This window comes from Ursus arctos, unplaced genomic scaffold (assembly GCF_023065955.2).
Source record: "Ursus arctos isolate Adak ecotype North America unplaced genomic scaffold, UrsArc2.0 scaffold_1, whole genome shotgun sequence".
In the NCBI taxonomy this organism is placed as follows: Eukaryota; Metazoa; Chordata; class Mammalia; order Carnivora; family Ursidae; genus Ursus; species Ursus arctos.
The window spans coordinates 4,098,396-4,112,156 of record NW_026622763.1 but is presented as its reverse complement, the minus strand read 5'-3'; the positions used below and the strand labels follow the sequence as shown (position 1 = coordinate 4,112,156).

Sequence of the window (13,761 nt, the reverse complement as noted above, 5' to 3'; positions counted from 1 at the left end):
CCAACCCAGCGTCCCTGCCGTCACTTTCAGGGCCACTGCGTCTCTGTCCTTTGTGTTTCTAATGCCGCCAGCCACCGGCCGCCCCGCACGCTCCCGGGTCTCCCGGTCTCAGTCTATGCCCCGTGAGCACACCTCAATTCCGGAGTTTTGTGAGAAGCCTGGTGGCGCGCGCACCCGGTTCAGGGTCTCAGTCTGCTGTTTCGTGGGTGCCGACCGCGAGTCCGCCCGCTCCCCCGTGCAGGTGGCCCGCCAGCCGCCAGCCGCCCCGCGCGCGCTCCGGGAGCTCCCGGTCTCAGTCTGGATACCGTGAGCACACTGGGATTCCGGTGTTCCGGGAGATGCCTGGTGGCGCGCGTTCACCGCTCACCGGTTTCAGTCCGCTCTCTCGCGGGTGCCCTCTGTGAGTCCGCCCGCTCCCCCGTGCAGGTGGCTGCCGCTTCCCGGCACCCAAACGCGGCAGCTCCCTCCCCCTTCCATTTATCTTCCGATATCTGTGCACGGTTTATAGCTCCCCTCTTCGTACCTCAACACTCAGCGCTGGAGATGTTCATTTGTAGAGATCCAGATGCATCATCCTGCGTCTCAGGCTGATTCCGTGGTTATTTAGGCTGGTCTGGTACCTATCCAGCTCGACTCAGGGGACCGGCTGAAAAAGGGGTCCCCTACTCCTCCGCCATCTTAACTCCGCCTCCCTTCCCCCATTTTAAAAAATGGATATATTCTACCAAGAGCATAGGTGTTTTGTATTATACTCTCCCCCTCAACCCTCATTTAGTCTTAGTTTTATAAATAATTTATATCTTGAATGCTCACCACCAGTCCTTTTGTCACATGTCTCTCGTCACTTGGCTTTTCTGACCCTTGCTTACTGTTAGATTCCTCAAGAGGGGCTCATGGGAACAATATTTCCTCAGTTTTGCATGTTTATGTGTGTTAGATATGAAGTCCTTGCTTTTTTTTTTTTTTTTTTAAAGATTTTTATTTATTTGACAGAGATAGAGACAGCCAGTGAGAGAGGGAACACAAGCAGGGGGAGTGGGAGAGGAAGAAGCAGGCTTATAGCGGAAGAGCCTGATGTGGGGCTCGATCCCATAATGCCAGGATCACGCCCTGAGCTGAAGGCAGGCGCTTAACCGCTGTGCCACCCAGGCGCCCCTGAAGTTCTTGCTTTATATCCACTTTCCTTGGCTAAAACATATTTCATTTTCTTTTAGCATAAAGTCTTCTTGTAGAAAGTTGGGTGATAATCTAATTTTCTTTCTCTTAAGGTCTCTTGGTCTTTTTCTCTAGAGGCCCTAAGGATTTTTCTGTTTTTCCTTAATATAGCTTATACTATATTCTAATGAATTATGACTGAAAAAAATTGAGGAGTGATTGTTCTGGGTCAATATTCTCAGGTATCCGGTATGTTCTTAGTAATAAAGAGTTTCAGATCATTTTTTATTTCAAGAAAGTTTTCTTAAAAATTATAGTTTGTTCCAGTCGTTTGTTTTGTAATTCATATCACCTCTCTGTATGTTGAATTTTCTTTGCCTAGCTTCATTGTCACTTTTTCTGAATTGCTTTCTCTTTATTTTTTTTTTGATTTTTAAATACTTCCTCTTTTTCATCTTCTATTTATCTTAAGTCATTACTTCTCATGTTTGCTTTTGTGCCCCTTCTAGTTTAGTCTTCATTTCTACAATGATTCTTCTTTTACAAATTCTTTTCTCTTGAGTCTTTCACCTCACTTCTGAGTTTTTCAAATTTTGTCTTAGGTTCTTCTTTACGTCTAATATAATTTTCTTGATACATTTTAACTTGTTTGGAATAGTAGTTCACATTTCCATTTGTTTTTTGGCTGTGTTTTTCTGACATGGCTTTATTAGTTATGCTGTCCCATATGGTAGCCAGTAGCCATGTGTGGCTATTTAAATTTAAATGTTAGGATTAAATGAAATAAAAAAATTTAGCTCTTCAGTTGCATCAGCCAAATTTCAGGTGTTTGATGGTCACCAGTGGCAAGTGGCTACCACATTGGACAGTGCGGATGTAGTAGATTTGTGTTGTTGCTGAAATTTCTCTTATACAGTCCTCATCCATGAAAATAAGGATGTTATTCTATTCCTCCCCCCTCCCTTTTCTTAGCTTTGTGTGGGATTCGACATTGAGACTTTTCTTCTCCTTTTAATGAAATTGGTTTTCCTTATCTTTAAAAGGTTGGCATGGCTCCCTCTTCTGTTGATTTTAGGTAATGTTAAAAAATGTGGCTTAAAAAAATGGTGTTATGGATAGGCTGGTGATGGGTAGTAAGGAGGGCACCTATTGCATGGTGCACTGGGTGTTATATGCAACTAATGAATCATCGAACTTTACATCAAAAAAAATAAATTAAAAAAATGGTGTTATGGTTTTTGAGATTTCCTTTATTCCCCTCCTGCACTTGCATTGGACTTTCTCTTTAGTTGTCTCTATGCTCTTCAAGTTTTATTGCACCCTCAGCAGTTTCTCCTTACAGTGGGGCCCTGTCCTCGCAAGTACTCCTAGCTTTTGAGTTTTGAGAGTTCAGGGCAGCTAAGCTGCCCTAAGCCCTTAAATCTTTTCATGGACCTCCTTGTGCTCACCTGGTACTAGACTGAACAAATGCATTGGCCCACCATACTTTACGGTGAAAACCTGTTGGCTGTTTGGTTTTCTTGTTGGCAGGATCATCAGAATCTCTGTTATTAAACATCCCTCTGCTTCCTTCTCCATGGCATCTGATACCCACAGGTCTTATGTCATAGGGATATTTTTTCCCATTCATTTTGTCTTAGTATGATCCATTGGCTATCTAGTTGCTCTGTTTTAATGAAGGAACTTGGGAAGATTGCAAAACTATATTGCCAGTTGCCATCTATGGAGAATTTTATTACTTTTTAAGAGGTTGATAATGAGGTGTTTTAAAAAATCTCTTATCGTTTATTGAGACAAACTGAAACATTATAAATGAAATATTATTTGGGATTTGCGTCAAAATAATCTATTGGAGTGTGGCAGGAAGATGGATGAAATAAGATTGGCCATGAGTTGATAATATTGAAGCTGAATCTTGGGTACATGGGGCTTTATCATACTATTCTTTCTTTGTGTTTGTAAATTTTATAATAATTCACTAAAATGAAGAGTGTAATGAAAAGTTTTCATGTCAGTTTTTCATGGCAAGCTTTCCGTTTCTCCACCTCTGAATTCTTTCTCTTGTATTTATAGGAAAGGACATCTTAATGTATTACATAAATGACATCAGTGCACACAGCAGCACTTGTCATTATATCCTTTCTTTTCCCATGTCATTATACTGAGTCTTCTCAGTGTGTCTCTCATTGAAATTGCAGCTTGACTTGTCTCATTATGCATTGGCATTTATGCATTTCACTTTAAACAAAGTCATGTCTCATTTAGCCTTTCTCTGGAATATCTTACTATGCTTTGTAGATAATTTTACCTTCCATCTATTCCTTTTTAGATCCAGTTACTTTTTTAGATTCTATGTCATTCTTCCTACTTCAGAGAGGGGTTTCAAGTTAATTTGCATATTTATTATATGGACTTAATATACTTAATAGGGACTGTGTAGTTACACTTTGATGCTTAAAGTTGACATTTGTAAGCTTAGTTTTCTTGAAGGTATATACTGTATTCCTTGGATATCTTTTGTTATTTTCTGAGATAGAATTTTAAAGCTCTGTTTTGGGGACGATATTAACACCTACCTCTTGGGGTGATATTGAGAGGAGCTAGATGAAATAATAGGTAAGAAACAGTGACACAAAAAAACTCTTACATTCTGTCACATCATGGGGGTTCAGTAGATGTTAATTTTTGCTTTTATTGATGTTATTTCATTGCCATCTAATTACCTATTTAGAATATTCATGTCTTTACTCTTTGGTTAGAGACCATTACAAGAATGTCTTGTGTCTTAAATGGCAGATAGCAACTGATGAGCCTCCACCAGAAGAATGTAATTCATTTTTCTCCGTGCATGGAAAGAAGACCTGTGATTTTGACACCCTTGAGACTCTTCTCCTCACAGCATCTGAAAGGTAGATTGTGTGTTTCTTCATGTAAATGTCATGCATTGCGTTATGCTTTCTTTTATATTAAATCCACCATTGGATTTTTCATGCGGGTTTTGTTTGTTTGTTTTTTAAAGATTTTATTTATTTATTTGACAGAGAGAGACAGCGAGAGAGGGAACACAAGCAGGGGGAGTGGGAGAGGGAGAAGCAGGCTTGCAGCTGAGCAGGGAGTCTGACGCGGGGCTCCATTCCAGGACCCTGGGATCATGTCCTGAGCTGAAGGCAGACGCTTAACGAATGAGCCATGCAGGTGCCCCTCTTATGGGTTTTGTAGTGTGTAGGGAGTGTGGATTCTGGAGCCAGACTGACTAGATTTGAATCCCAGCTCCGTTACTTAAAATAGTTTTGTAGACTTAGGCAAATTACTTAACCTTTCTTTCCCTATATCATTTCGAAATGGAGATAATAAGAGTACTTAATATTATTCTTATTATTTAGTAATGACCGTCTGAGAGATTATAAAGGCTTTGTCATTAGCTTAGTAAAGAATACCTGTGTATTAGAGCCAGTGCCTGAAGTAATGATACTAATGATAATGATTTCTCAGAGTATTATTAGTTTCAGACTAAGGAGACTATTTAAAAGATAATTGCAAGCTTAATTTGAATATTAAATTGGTAATTAATTGGCTGGCTTTTTTGCTTAAAGGTAGGTTTTCTGTGGTGGACAGTTATACCAGGTGCCTCTTGCTGTCTGGCTACGGCAGTAACTTGCATTGTACCTTCTCGCTAATGCCATTATAAATAGGGTAACAGTGTTCTCTCTGTGGTGTTGCTCTGCTGTACCAGAAGAGCGTTTTAGGCAGGGTAGTTCTTCTTTAGTAAGATTATCTGCCCAGCACTTGTTCTCTGCTCACTAAATGGCATGAGAGCCTTTTACTCAGAATGACAACCAGAAAATGGGGTGTGTGTTCCAGCTACCTCCAGGTCCAGGGATGGACGTTCGAGAAAATGGCTTGCGTGGTAAAGTGCTGTTCCCTTGGGGTAAACATAATTAATTGATTAAAAGAAAACCTCTCTAACTTGTTAAAACAATAATGTAGGCCTTCATAAAGAAAAGAGTGATGGTGTCTCTTCTTCTGAGAGATGGTTAACTATTTTTAATGGTTTGTCATATTGTTTTAGACTTTTTTCTGTGGTTAATAAATTTATACAGGTATGTAGGTTTATTTTTATAAAAGATTTCTTCCCATTAGTACATGTAGGTGTACCTCATTATTTTTAACACATGCAAAATAACTATGTAAGAATGTACCATAGTTTTTTACTGATAGTTTTTAAAATTGTTTCCTATTTTTTTGTTTTTGTTATTATGGTAAGACTATAATGAACATTCTTATTTATACGTCTTTACTTTTGATGGAATAATTTATTATAAAATAGTTTATTGTAAGAGGGAATGGCAGGTCATAAAGTCTGTGCAATAGGATCTATTAATATCTTTTTTGTTTCTTTTTTTTTTGAAAGAGAGAGCAAGCGAATGAGTTGGGAGGGACGGAGGGAGAGAGAAAACCCCAAACAGACTCCACATCCAACGTGGGGCTCAATCTCATGATCCCAAAATCATAACCTGAGTGTAAACTAAGAGTCAGACGCCCAACTGACTGATCCACCGAGGCCCCCGAGATCTGTTAGTATCTTGATGCCATTATTAGGGAATTTTTTTTTTTGAGGATGAAGTTTTAAAATTTAGGAGGAAAACTTAAATGTTAAATCGTTGAGTAGGAAGATCATAGTAGTAAAAATGATAGAGGAGAGAGATGCTGTGGTTGGCAAGTTATATGCTTGAAGTCATCCTCTCTTTTCACATAATTTGTACTTAAGTTTTCAGATAAAGGATAATCAATTTACCTGGATGGTGCAGTTGCTTAAACGTCAGACTCTTGGTTTAAGCTCAGGTCCTGATCTCAGGGTTGAGGGATTGAGCTCCATGTTAGGCACTGCGCTCAGTGTGGAGCCTGGAGATTCTCTCTTTCTCTCTCTCTCCTCCTCTCCCTTGCCTACGTTGTCTCTCTCCCCATCTCTAAAATAGATAAAAAAATCTTTAAAAAGAAAAGGATAATCTATTTACATAGTAGAAAAACTTAACTAAAATTTTAGTATTGTGAGATGTGGATATGTATCCTTTTTCTGGCTTTCATCCTTTAGGAATTGGTAACAGTTATTAATCAAAGTCTGCATTTTTATAGTTGGTGTTTATAGAATGTATTTTTATTATTTTTAGTCATGAATAATTAAGACTCATATCTGACAGCATTTTTTTTTTTTTAAGATTTTATTTATTTATTTATTTGACAGAGATAGAGACAGCCGGCGAGAGAGGGAACACAAGCAGGGGGAGTGGGAGAGGAAGAAGCAGGCTCATAGCGGAGGAGCCTGATGTGGGGCTCGATCCCATAACGCCGGGATCATGCCCTGAGCCGAAGGCAGACGCTTAACTGCTGTGCCACCCAGGCGCCCCTGACAGCATTCTTATTAACTGAAAACTATTTCAGATTTTGATAGTGTTTGTATTAAGATGCTTATACTCTTTACTTATTGCTGCTGTAGTTCCATCTTGTACCATTTTTAATGTTTAAGAACTTTTTTAAGTTTAAAATTTTAAGGGGCGGGTAGGAGGATGGGTGCAATAGGTGAGGAGATTAAGGAGTGCACTTGTGATGAGCATCAGATGTTTTATGGAGGTGTTGACTCACTATATTGTGTACCTCAAACTAATATAACTCTATATGTTAACTAAATGGAATGGAAATAAAAACTGAAAAAAATTTTAAGCTTTTAATATTTATTTTCAGACCCAAACCTTTATTGTTCAAAGGAGATCACAGATACCCCTCATCTAATCCTGAAAGCCCAGTGGTGATTTTCTACTCTGAGATTGGTGATGAGGAATTTTATAATTTCCACCGCCAGCTTATATCAAAAAGCAATGCAGGCAAAATCAATTATGTATTCAGGCATTATATACTTGTAAGTATTGATTTATTTTAGAACTTCTATAAATGTTATTTTGCCCAGCATGACATAAGCACATAAACTAATAATATCCCCCCTTTATAAAGTTATTTGAACTACTTTTCATCATATCTGTTATTTGCACACAGGAGGTACTTTGCTTGCCTTTCTGAAGAAATATAAAACAACTATGCTTAAAAAATGGCTTACTAAAGTTTACATTGTATTTAAAAATGAACCATGTAAATTATATTTTCTAGATTTAATGTAATCAGCATATTGTGAAACTGATTTTTTTTTTTAGAACTGATTCTTGAATTCCATTCTTTCAGACCTTTTTTTTTCATTTTGCCGTGTTTTCATTTGATGAAAAAGGGAGGATTGCTAGATATAAAAGCAAGCGAAATTGATTTAAAATTAGGTTTTTAAAATTTTTTGTAACATTTAGCATTTAAGACATATATATGTAAACATATCAGCCTTTAAAGTTTCTGTGTCATAATAAGCTCAGTAAAATTGAGTGGTAAGTCCATACAAGTAAAATAAAATTTTTAAATGAAAATTTTTGTGAACAGAAACATATTTTTTTTAATATCCGGTTTTTGGCAACTGCTCTCCTTCCGCCTGCTTTCCAGGCTTTATTGCTGTTATTGAAGATTAAAATATCTAAAGCGCCATCCTCGTTCAGGATGGTGGTAAGCCTGTGACAGTTGGTCAGCCCAAACCCTTCCTGCAGACATTTAAATTCAATTAAAAGTGAACACATAACACACATGGTCCCAACAAAATACTTCTAGGTTTGAAACCTCATCAGTTTTCAGACCTGCTATGTAGGTTCTGGAACTTCCTTTTCTCTTTGGTTTGGCTACTTTTGCCCTTTTAGCTGTCCCTTCATCTGGTTTTGCTTCTACTTGGAATTCCCATTCCCATACTTGTGGCAGGATACAAAATCTAAAGGAGGCTGGGATTCCTATGGAAGTTTAAGTATATTTTGAGTGCATAATCCTAGGTGGTGGCTATGTGACATTAACATCGTCATGTCCTGTTCACTGTGACATGTAAAGAACCAGATAGTAATGGTGGAATACTTACTCTGCTTGCAGAATCCCAGGAAGGAGCCTGTTTACCTCTCTGGCTATGGTGTGGAATTGGCAATTAAAAGCACTGAGTACAAGGCCAAGGATGATACCCAGGTGAAAGGTGAATTTATAAATTAAGACCAATGTGTTTTCTTTAAGTGAGTGAAAGGGAATTTGTTTCCTTAATGTAAAATAATAGATTTAGAAGTATGATGAACCTGTGTTTGAAATCTGGTTGTGTTACCTCTGAGTTTGGTGATATTAAGCGAATTCTGTAGGTCCTAAATTTTTCCTTTATAAGGTGCAGATAATGGTCTATGCCTCCTAAAGTATTTGTGAGGAGAAAATAAGATGTACAGGTAAAGAAGGTAGTACAATGTTTTTGCACAAAAAGTTCAGTAATTGTAGCTGTTATTATTGATGATATGTAGTTCACAGATAGCCATTGATTTGTGACCCAGTGTGAAATCTTAAAACTATTTTTTACTTAATGAACAGTTTGTGTTTTTTATTATTTTCCGCATTTGGAATAGTTTTGTTTTTTTTATGGATATAGTTCCTATTTTGCTATTCTAGAGTTTTGAATTCATTATTTCAACCACAAGGTGGTATTTTTTTTTTTAAGATTTTATTTATTTGAGAGAGAGAGAGAATGAAAAAATGAGCAGAGGGAGGGGCAGAGGGAAAAGGAGAAGCAGACTCCGTGCCGAGCAGAGAGCCTGACATGGGGCTCGATCCCAGGATCCTGGGATCATGACCTGAGCCAAAGACAGATGCTTAATTGACTTAGCCAGCCAGGCGCCCTCAATCACAAGTTTTATGTGTAGTCTCTCTATTTCTTCCTTGTGAGCTCATTTTAAAGATAAAAATGATTGGTTTGAGTAAATGGAGGATAGTCTAGTATTTCATCATTCTGTTATCAATAATTATATTTAGGATTAAGTTGCCTAATTGCAAATTCTTCAGAATTTTGATACTGAAAAATCCACTGTTCATAATTTTAAAGGTGTTACTTTTGAGCTTTTTAACATATAAAATTTTCCAAAGTGTAAGGAAAGAATCCATTTTTACTTTATCCAGAACAGAAGATACCTTGAAAAACACATTTATTCTGTTTGTTTGTTTGTTTAAAAAAAACCTGCAAAATGTTCATTGAGGTATTTAATGTTTTAAATGGTATTAAAATTTCAGGTGCTTTTGCTTTTACATTATTCAAATTTTATGAGGTAAATAACATTTTAATTTCCTTTCTAAACAATTAGACGTGTATTTGCTTGTGCTTTTATAGGAACTGAGGTAAACACCACAGTGATTGGTGAAAATGATCCCATTGATGAAGTTCAGGGATTCCTCTTTGGAAAATTAAGGTATGGCATATTATTTTGGGAAATGCCCTTACTCTCTTAAAGCTCCAGGCTTCCTCCCATTATAAGCATCATCTTTCTCATTACTGTCTGAGTTACAGATCTCTCAGTAGTTCTTTCTATACGTAATCTGATATGAAGCAATTACCACTTCACCTACTGTGTAGTTTATGATTCTCCAGGCATTTGAAGCACATTATTATTAAATGATATTAAGATGGCCTGCCTATAGCTTTAGTTGATTTCCTTTTCTGGGCCTTGAAATTGATGACATAAAGTTACATTCCAGTTTTTGATTCACATAGTAGTAACATATAATTGTTTCACTCAATTTTTTCAAGAAAATAAAAAAATATTTTAAGTGAGAGAGGTCATAGCTATTTACTTAAGCTAAGCATAGCCTGAAACAATGCAAAAAAGGTACATTCAATTGAAATACATTAGACTTTCCTTCAGATTAAAGAGGATAAAAGATGATTTCTTGAAGAAAAATTCATAGCCATTTTATGAAATTTTATAGAAATTTATAGCTGAAAATTCTTCTTAGCTGTTATTTTAAGTGTTGTAGTTATTTCTATTATGCCTTGAAAATTGTTTAGAGTCCTGAATTCTGCTTTATCTGGAAATCTTAATGAGGACAGCTACAGTGAGGTTTTTTGGTTTTTGTGTTGGGCTTTTTTTTTTTTTTTTTTTGGTAAAGGAATGGATCATGAAGAAATATATATAGGCCCAGTTTCATGTATTTGAGCTTTAACATTTGGCCCAGTGAAATGACTTAATCAGACTAACAATTTAGCAGAGATGAGTCCGTTCATGTTGAATTTCTGTGCATAGGTTCAGTTTACCCTATGCATATGTATGTTTCTTTGTGTTTAACATTAGTTTGGGCCTCCTTAGTATGCAGTCAGATTCCATTTTTATTGAACCCAGGTTTCCAGAATCTCTTTTCATATTCATGTTTTTTATGTTTGCTTTTTGGATAGCATTATGATCTTATGTATTTAGAGCACAAAGCTAGTATGTAGAGTATTGAAGACATTTCCTTTTGTGGACATTCAAAACAGTTATTTAGCTATCTAACATTTTCTGATATTTTTATCGTGAAGGTGAGTTTGTAGTAACTGATTGGAAATGAATTGGTTGGAAGGTGAAGAATCTGAGTAAATATTTTAGTTTCTGTATGTGGCATTTAAGAATTTTGAGTTTCTAGTATTTAAAAGAACAGAATTACTCTACCAGCCATCTGTTGTCTGATCTAAATGATATGTATCTGCGTCTGATAACTTCTGTTTTACTAGCTTTAAATAGAATGTACTGTATTTCAAGATAAAACTAAAGGAAACCCAATAATCTTGGTTACCTTAAGTTGTATTATTCGTGTGATTAAAGGATTTATGAGCATGTAGCTGAAAGAAATCCATTTTGGGACTGGCAGCGATATATTTCCAGTTTTATTTTGAGAAACTAGAAAGATTCAGTAAAGTATATGGAAAATAATAGAACATACCCATGTACTTAACACCCAAAATTGATGGTTGTAATCATATTTGCTTTTCGGTTCCAAAGAACTATTTATCAAGTTTTTTCCCAACATATGCCTTCTTTTACTTAAAAGAAACAAACAAACAAGGGTAAAACGCTACAGGTAGAGTTGGGGGTCCCCTTGGTCACCACTCTCAGTCCCATCTCCTCTCCCTGACACAGAGAATCACTATTGTAGTGATTCATTTTTTTAATCTGTAAATTTTATGATTTTTAAAATAGTAATTTTCTATATTAGCTTATTTTTTAAATAAGATTTTATTTATTTATTTGATAGAACATGAGCAGGGGTTGGGGCAGAGGGAGAAGCAGACTCCCCACTAAGCAGGGAGCCCAATGCAGGGCTCAGATGCAGGGCTTAATCCCAGGACCCTGGAATCATTACCTGAGCTGAAGGCAGACACTTAACTGACTGAGCCACTCAGGCACCCCTATATTAGCTTATTTTTAAGAAAAATAATTATGCTTTAATATTTTTCATATATTGTAGGAATTTTCTTATTGCTAAGGGGAAAATCATGAAGATAAAATTGGAGCCAACTTCTAAGTGTGCTTTGAGAAAGCAAAGACACATTAATAAGACTGATTTTATGTTTCTTTCAGAGACCTGCACCCTGACCTGAAGGGGCAGTTGAAAGAACTCAGAAAACATCTTGTGGAAAGCACCAATGAAATGGCACCTTTAAAAGTTTGGCAATTGCAAGGTAATAAACATGTAGAGGAATCAACTCGCCTACTTTTTGACTAAATTTTATGGTATTAAAAAATGTAGAATTTGAAATTAATGTTGTTTATTGGCCAGATTCTGAGGGTACCACAGATTTTCAAGATAGAGTGATTAATTGTGATTAATCAGAAAAGAAAAGTCCTTTTGGAGACAGATAACACTATGCAGAAGTACATATAAAAATGAGTGCCAGATCTTTGTGTGAACAGATACATAAGTGTGTAATAGTACAAACATGTTTGTCTTAGTCTTTATGTTTCTTTATATATACATTTCTTGAACAGTGTATCTGTTGAATGTTAAAGACATATTAACATGGCAGGATATATTCTTGCTTTTCTGGTCCAGAGATGTAGTTATCACATGATTATTATTTAACATAATTTACTAAAGTCTTTTGCTATACTTCGTGGTATGTTATAAATTCAGAAAAAGGAAGTGAATAAAACCTGAAATTGGACTATGGGCACTCTCTGAAATGGTTGCATTCTCAGGCATTCTCAATTACCAAGAAAATTGTGAGAAAGAAGTGTGTTTTTTTCTTATTTCTCTTTGCATTAGATTAATGCACTTTAAATTGCATTTGACCTTGTTGCAGATCTCAGTTTCCAGACCGCTGCCCGAATCTTGGCTGCTCCTATTGAATTAGCTTTGGTAGTTATGAAGGATCTTAGTCAAAATTTTCCTACCAAAGCCAGGTAATTAAGAGTAAGGCTCTGACACATTCTTCTCTTTGACACATACCTAATTATCTTCATGTTTACATGCAAGATGAGGCAAGTAAAATATGAAAATGCTTAGAAAATTAAAGTTTTACTATCAGTACCATACTGCTAATGATACTGTCTTTTTGGGAAGGTGGCAGTACCATATATCGTCTGGTTGGAGAGACCCATCTAGCTTGTGTCCTTGGCTCTGTCACTTGCTAGTTGCATGATGTTTGCAAATAAGTGACCTCTCTTTACCTCACTTCCTCAGCAGTAAAATGGAAATAATGATACCTACCTCTCAGGATTAGATGAGTTAACAAAATCTAATGTATGCAGATATAACTAATCTAGGGTCTGGCATGGACTATGTTTTTGTTCCTAAAGAGTTTCATATACATCATCTTATTCAAACTTGATGAGGAAAGTGAGTTCTAGAGGCTGACTTGCTCATGGTGACACAATAAGATTTTGAATACAGCTGATTTTTGATGTTGCTTTCAGTTGTATAATGGTCTTCCACATCTTCTAAATAAATGGTTTTAAAAGCCAAATTTTTAGAGGCTAATGACTTAAATGGTTGCCAGTGTTTTTCTTGAGTAACTGAACAAGGTGTTTTGACTTCTGATGTGAGATATTTTATAAATAAGTTTGCTTATTTGATTAGTCTTGGAAAATATTTCTTAGACAGGACTTATAAATCATATAGTACATTCTCATTTAGCAGCATGCTTTTGAAGATACACATGTAGGATTACACCTCCGCTTAAAGTGTTCAAATAGGATGAGCAGTCTGTCACCTTAATTTAACATTAGCATTTAGCCTGTGAACAATAAAGTCATGTATAGGAATAGAGTTACATATATTTAACCTAAGATCTTGGGGAATAACTGGACTTGCTTTAAAATGCTGCTGCTACTGCTACTTTTCTGTGGTGTCGTATCTTGTAATAATGAAAATATACGTACACCTGAATGGAGAAATGTATTTATTTGTGAAGGTGGAGGTTTTCTGTTTTGTTTTTTTTCCATTTAGTTTCTTGTAATGTATTGAGCAATGTGTTGTTTCATATGTAAATACAGGGAAATTGAAGACATTTATATCAAATGTTAACCTAAACACTAATAACATTTTTATTTTTTTAGAGCAATAACAAAAACAGCAGTGAGTTCAGAACTTAGAATCGAAGTGGAAGAGAATCAGAAGGTACTACCCAGTGGAAAATCATTATTTTCCTTTCTGTTTTGTATTGTATCTTTAAAGATGAGGAAATCTGAGTTACATCAA

The 13,761-nt window shown here is 36.2% G+C and overlaps 1 protein-coding gene across 4 annotated transcripts in view; it reads left to right on the top strand.

Annotated features, from left to right (window-relative positions):
* Window positions 1-13,761, top strand: part of UGGT1 (UDP-glucose glycoprotein glucosyltransferase 1) — a 130,522-nt gene that overhangs the window by 22,180 nt on the left and 94,581 nt on the right. For all 4 annotated transcript variants that reach the window (XM_048214150.2, XM_026510242.4, XM_026510241.4 and 1 more), the window contains 7 exons: window positions 3,952-4,064; window positions 6,895-7,069; window positions 8,158-8,254; window positions 9,422-9,500; window positions 11,643-11,743; window positions 12,365-12,464; window positions 13,620-13,680. In XM_048214150.2, the coding sequence (XP_048070107.1) occupies window positions 3,952-4,064; window positions 6,895-7,069; window positions 8,158-8,254; window positions 9,422-9,500; window positions 11,643-11,743; window positions 12,365-12,464; window positions 13,620-13,680 (726 nt within the window). The remainder of the gene's footprint in view (window positions 1-3,951; window positions 4,065-6,894; window positions 7,070-8,157; window positions 8,255-9,421; window positions 9,501-11,642; window positions 11,744-12,364; window positions 12,465-13,619; window positions 13,681-13,761) is intronic.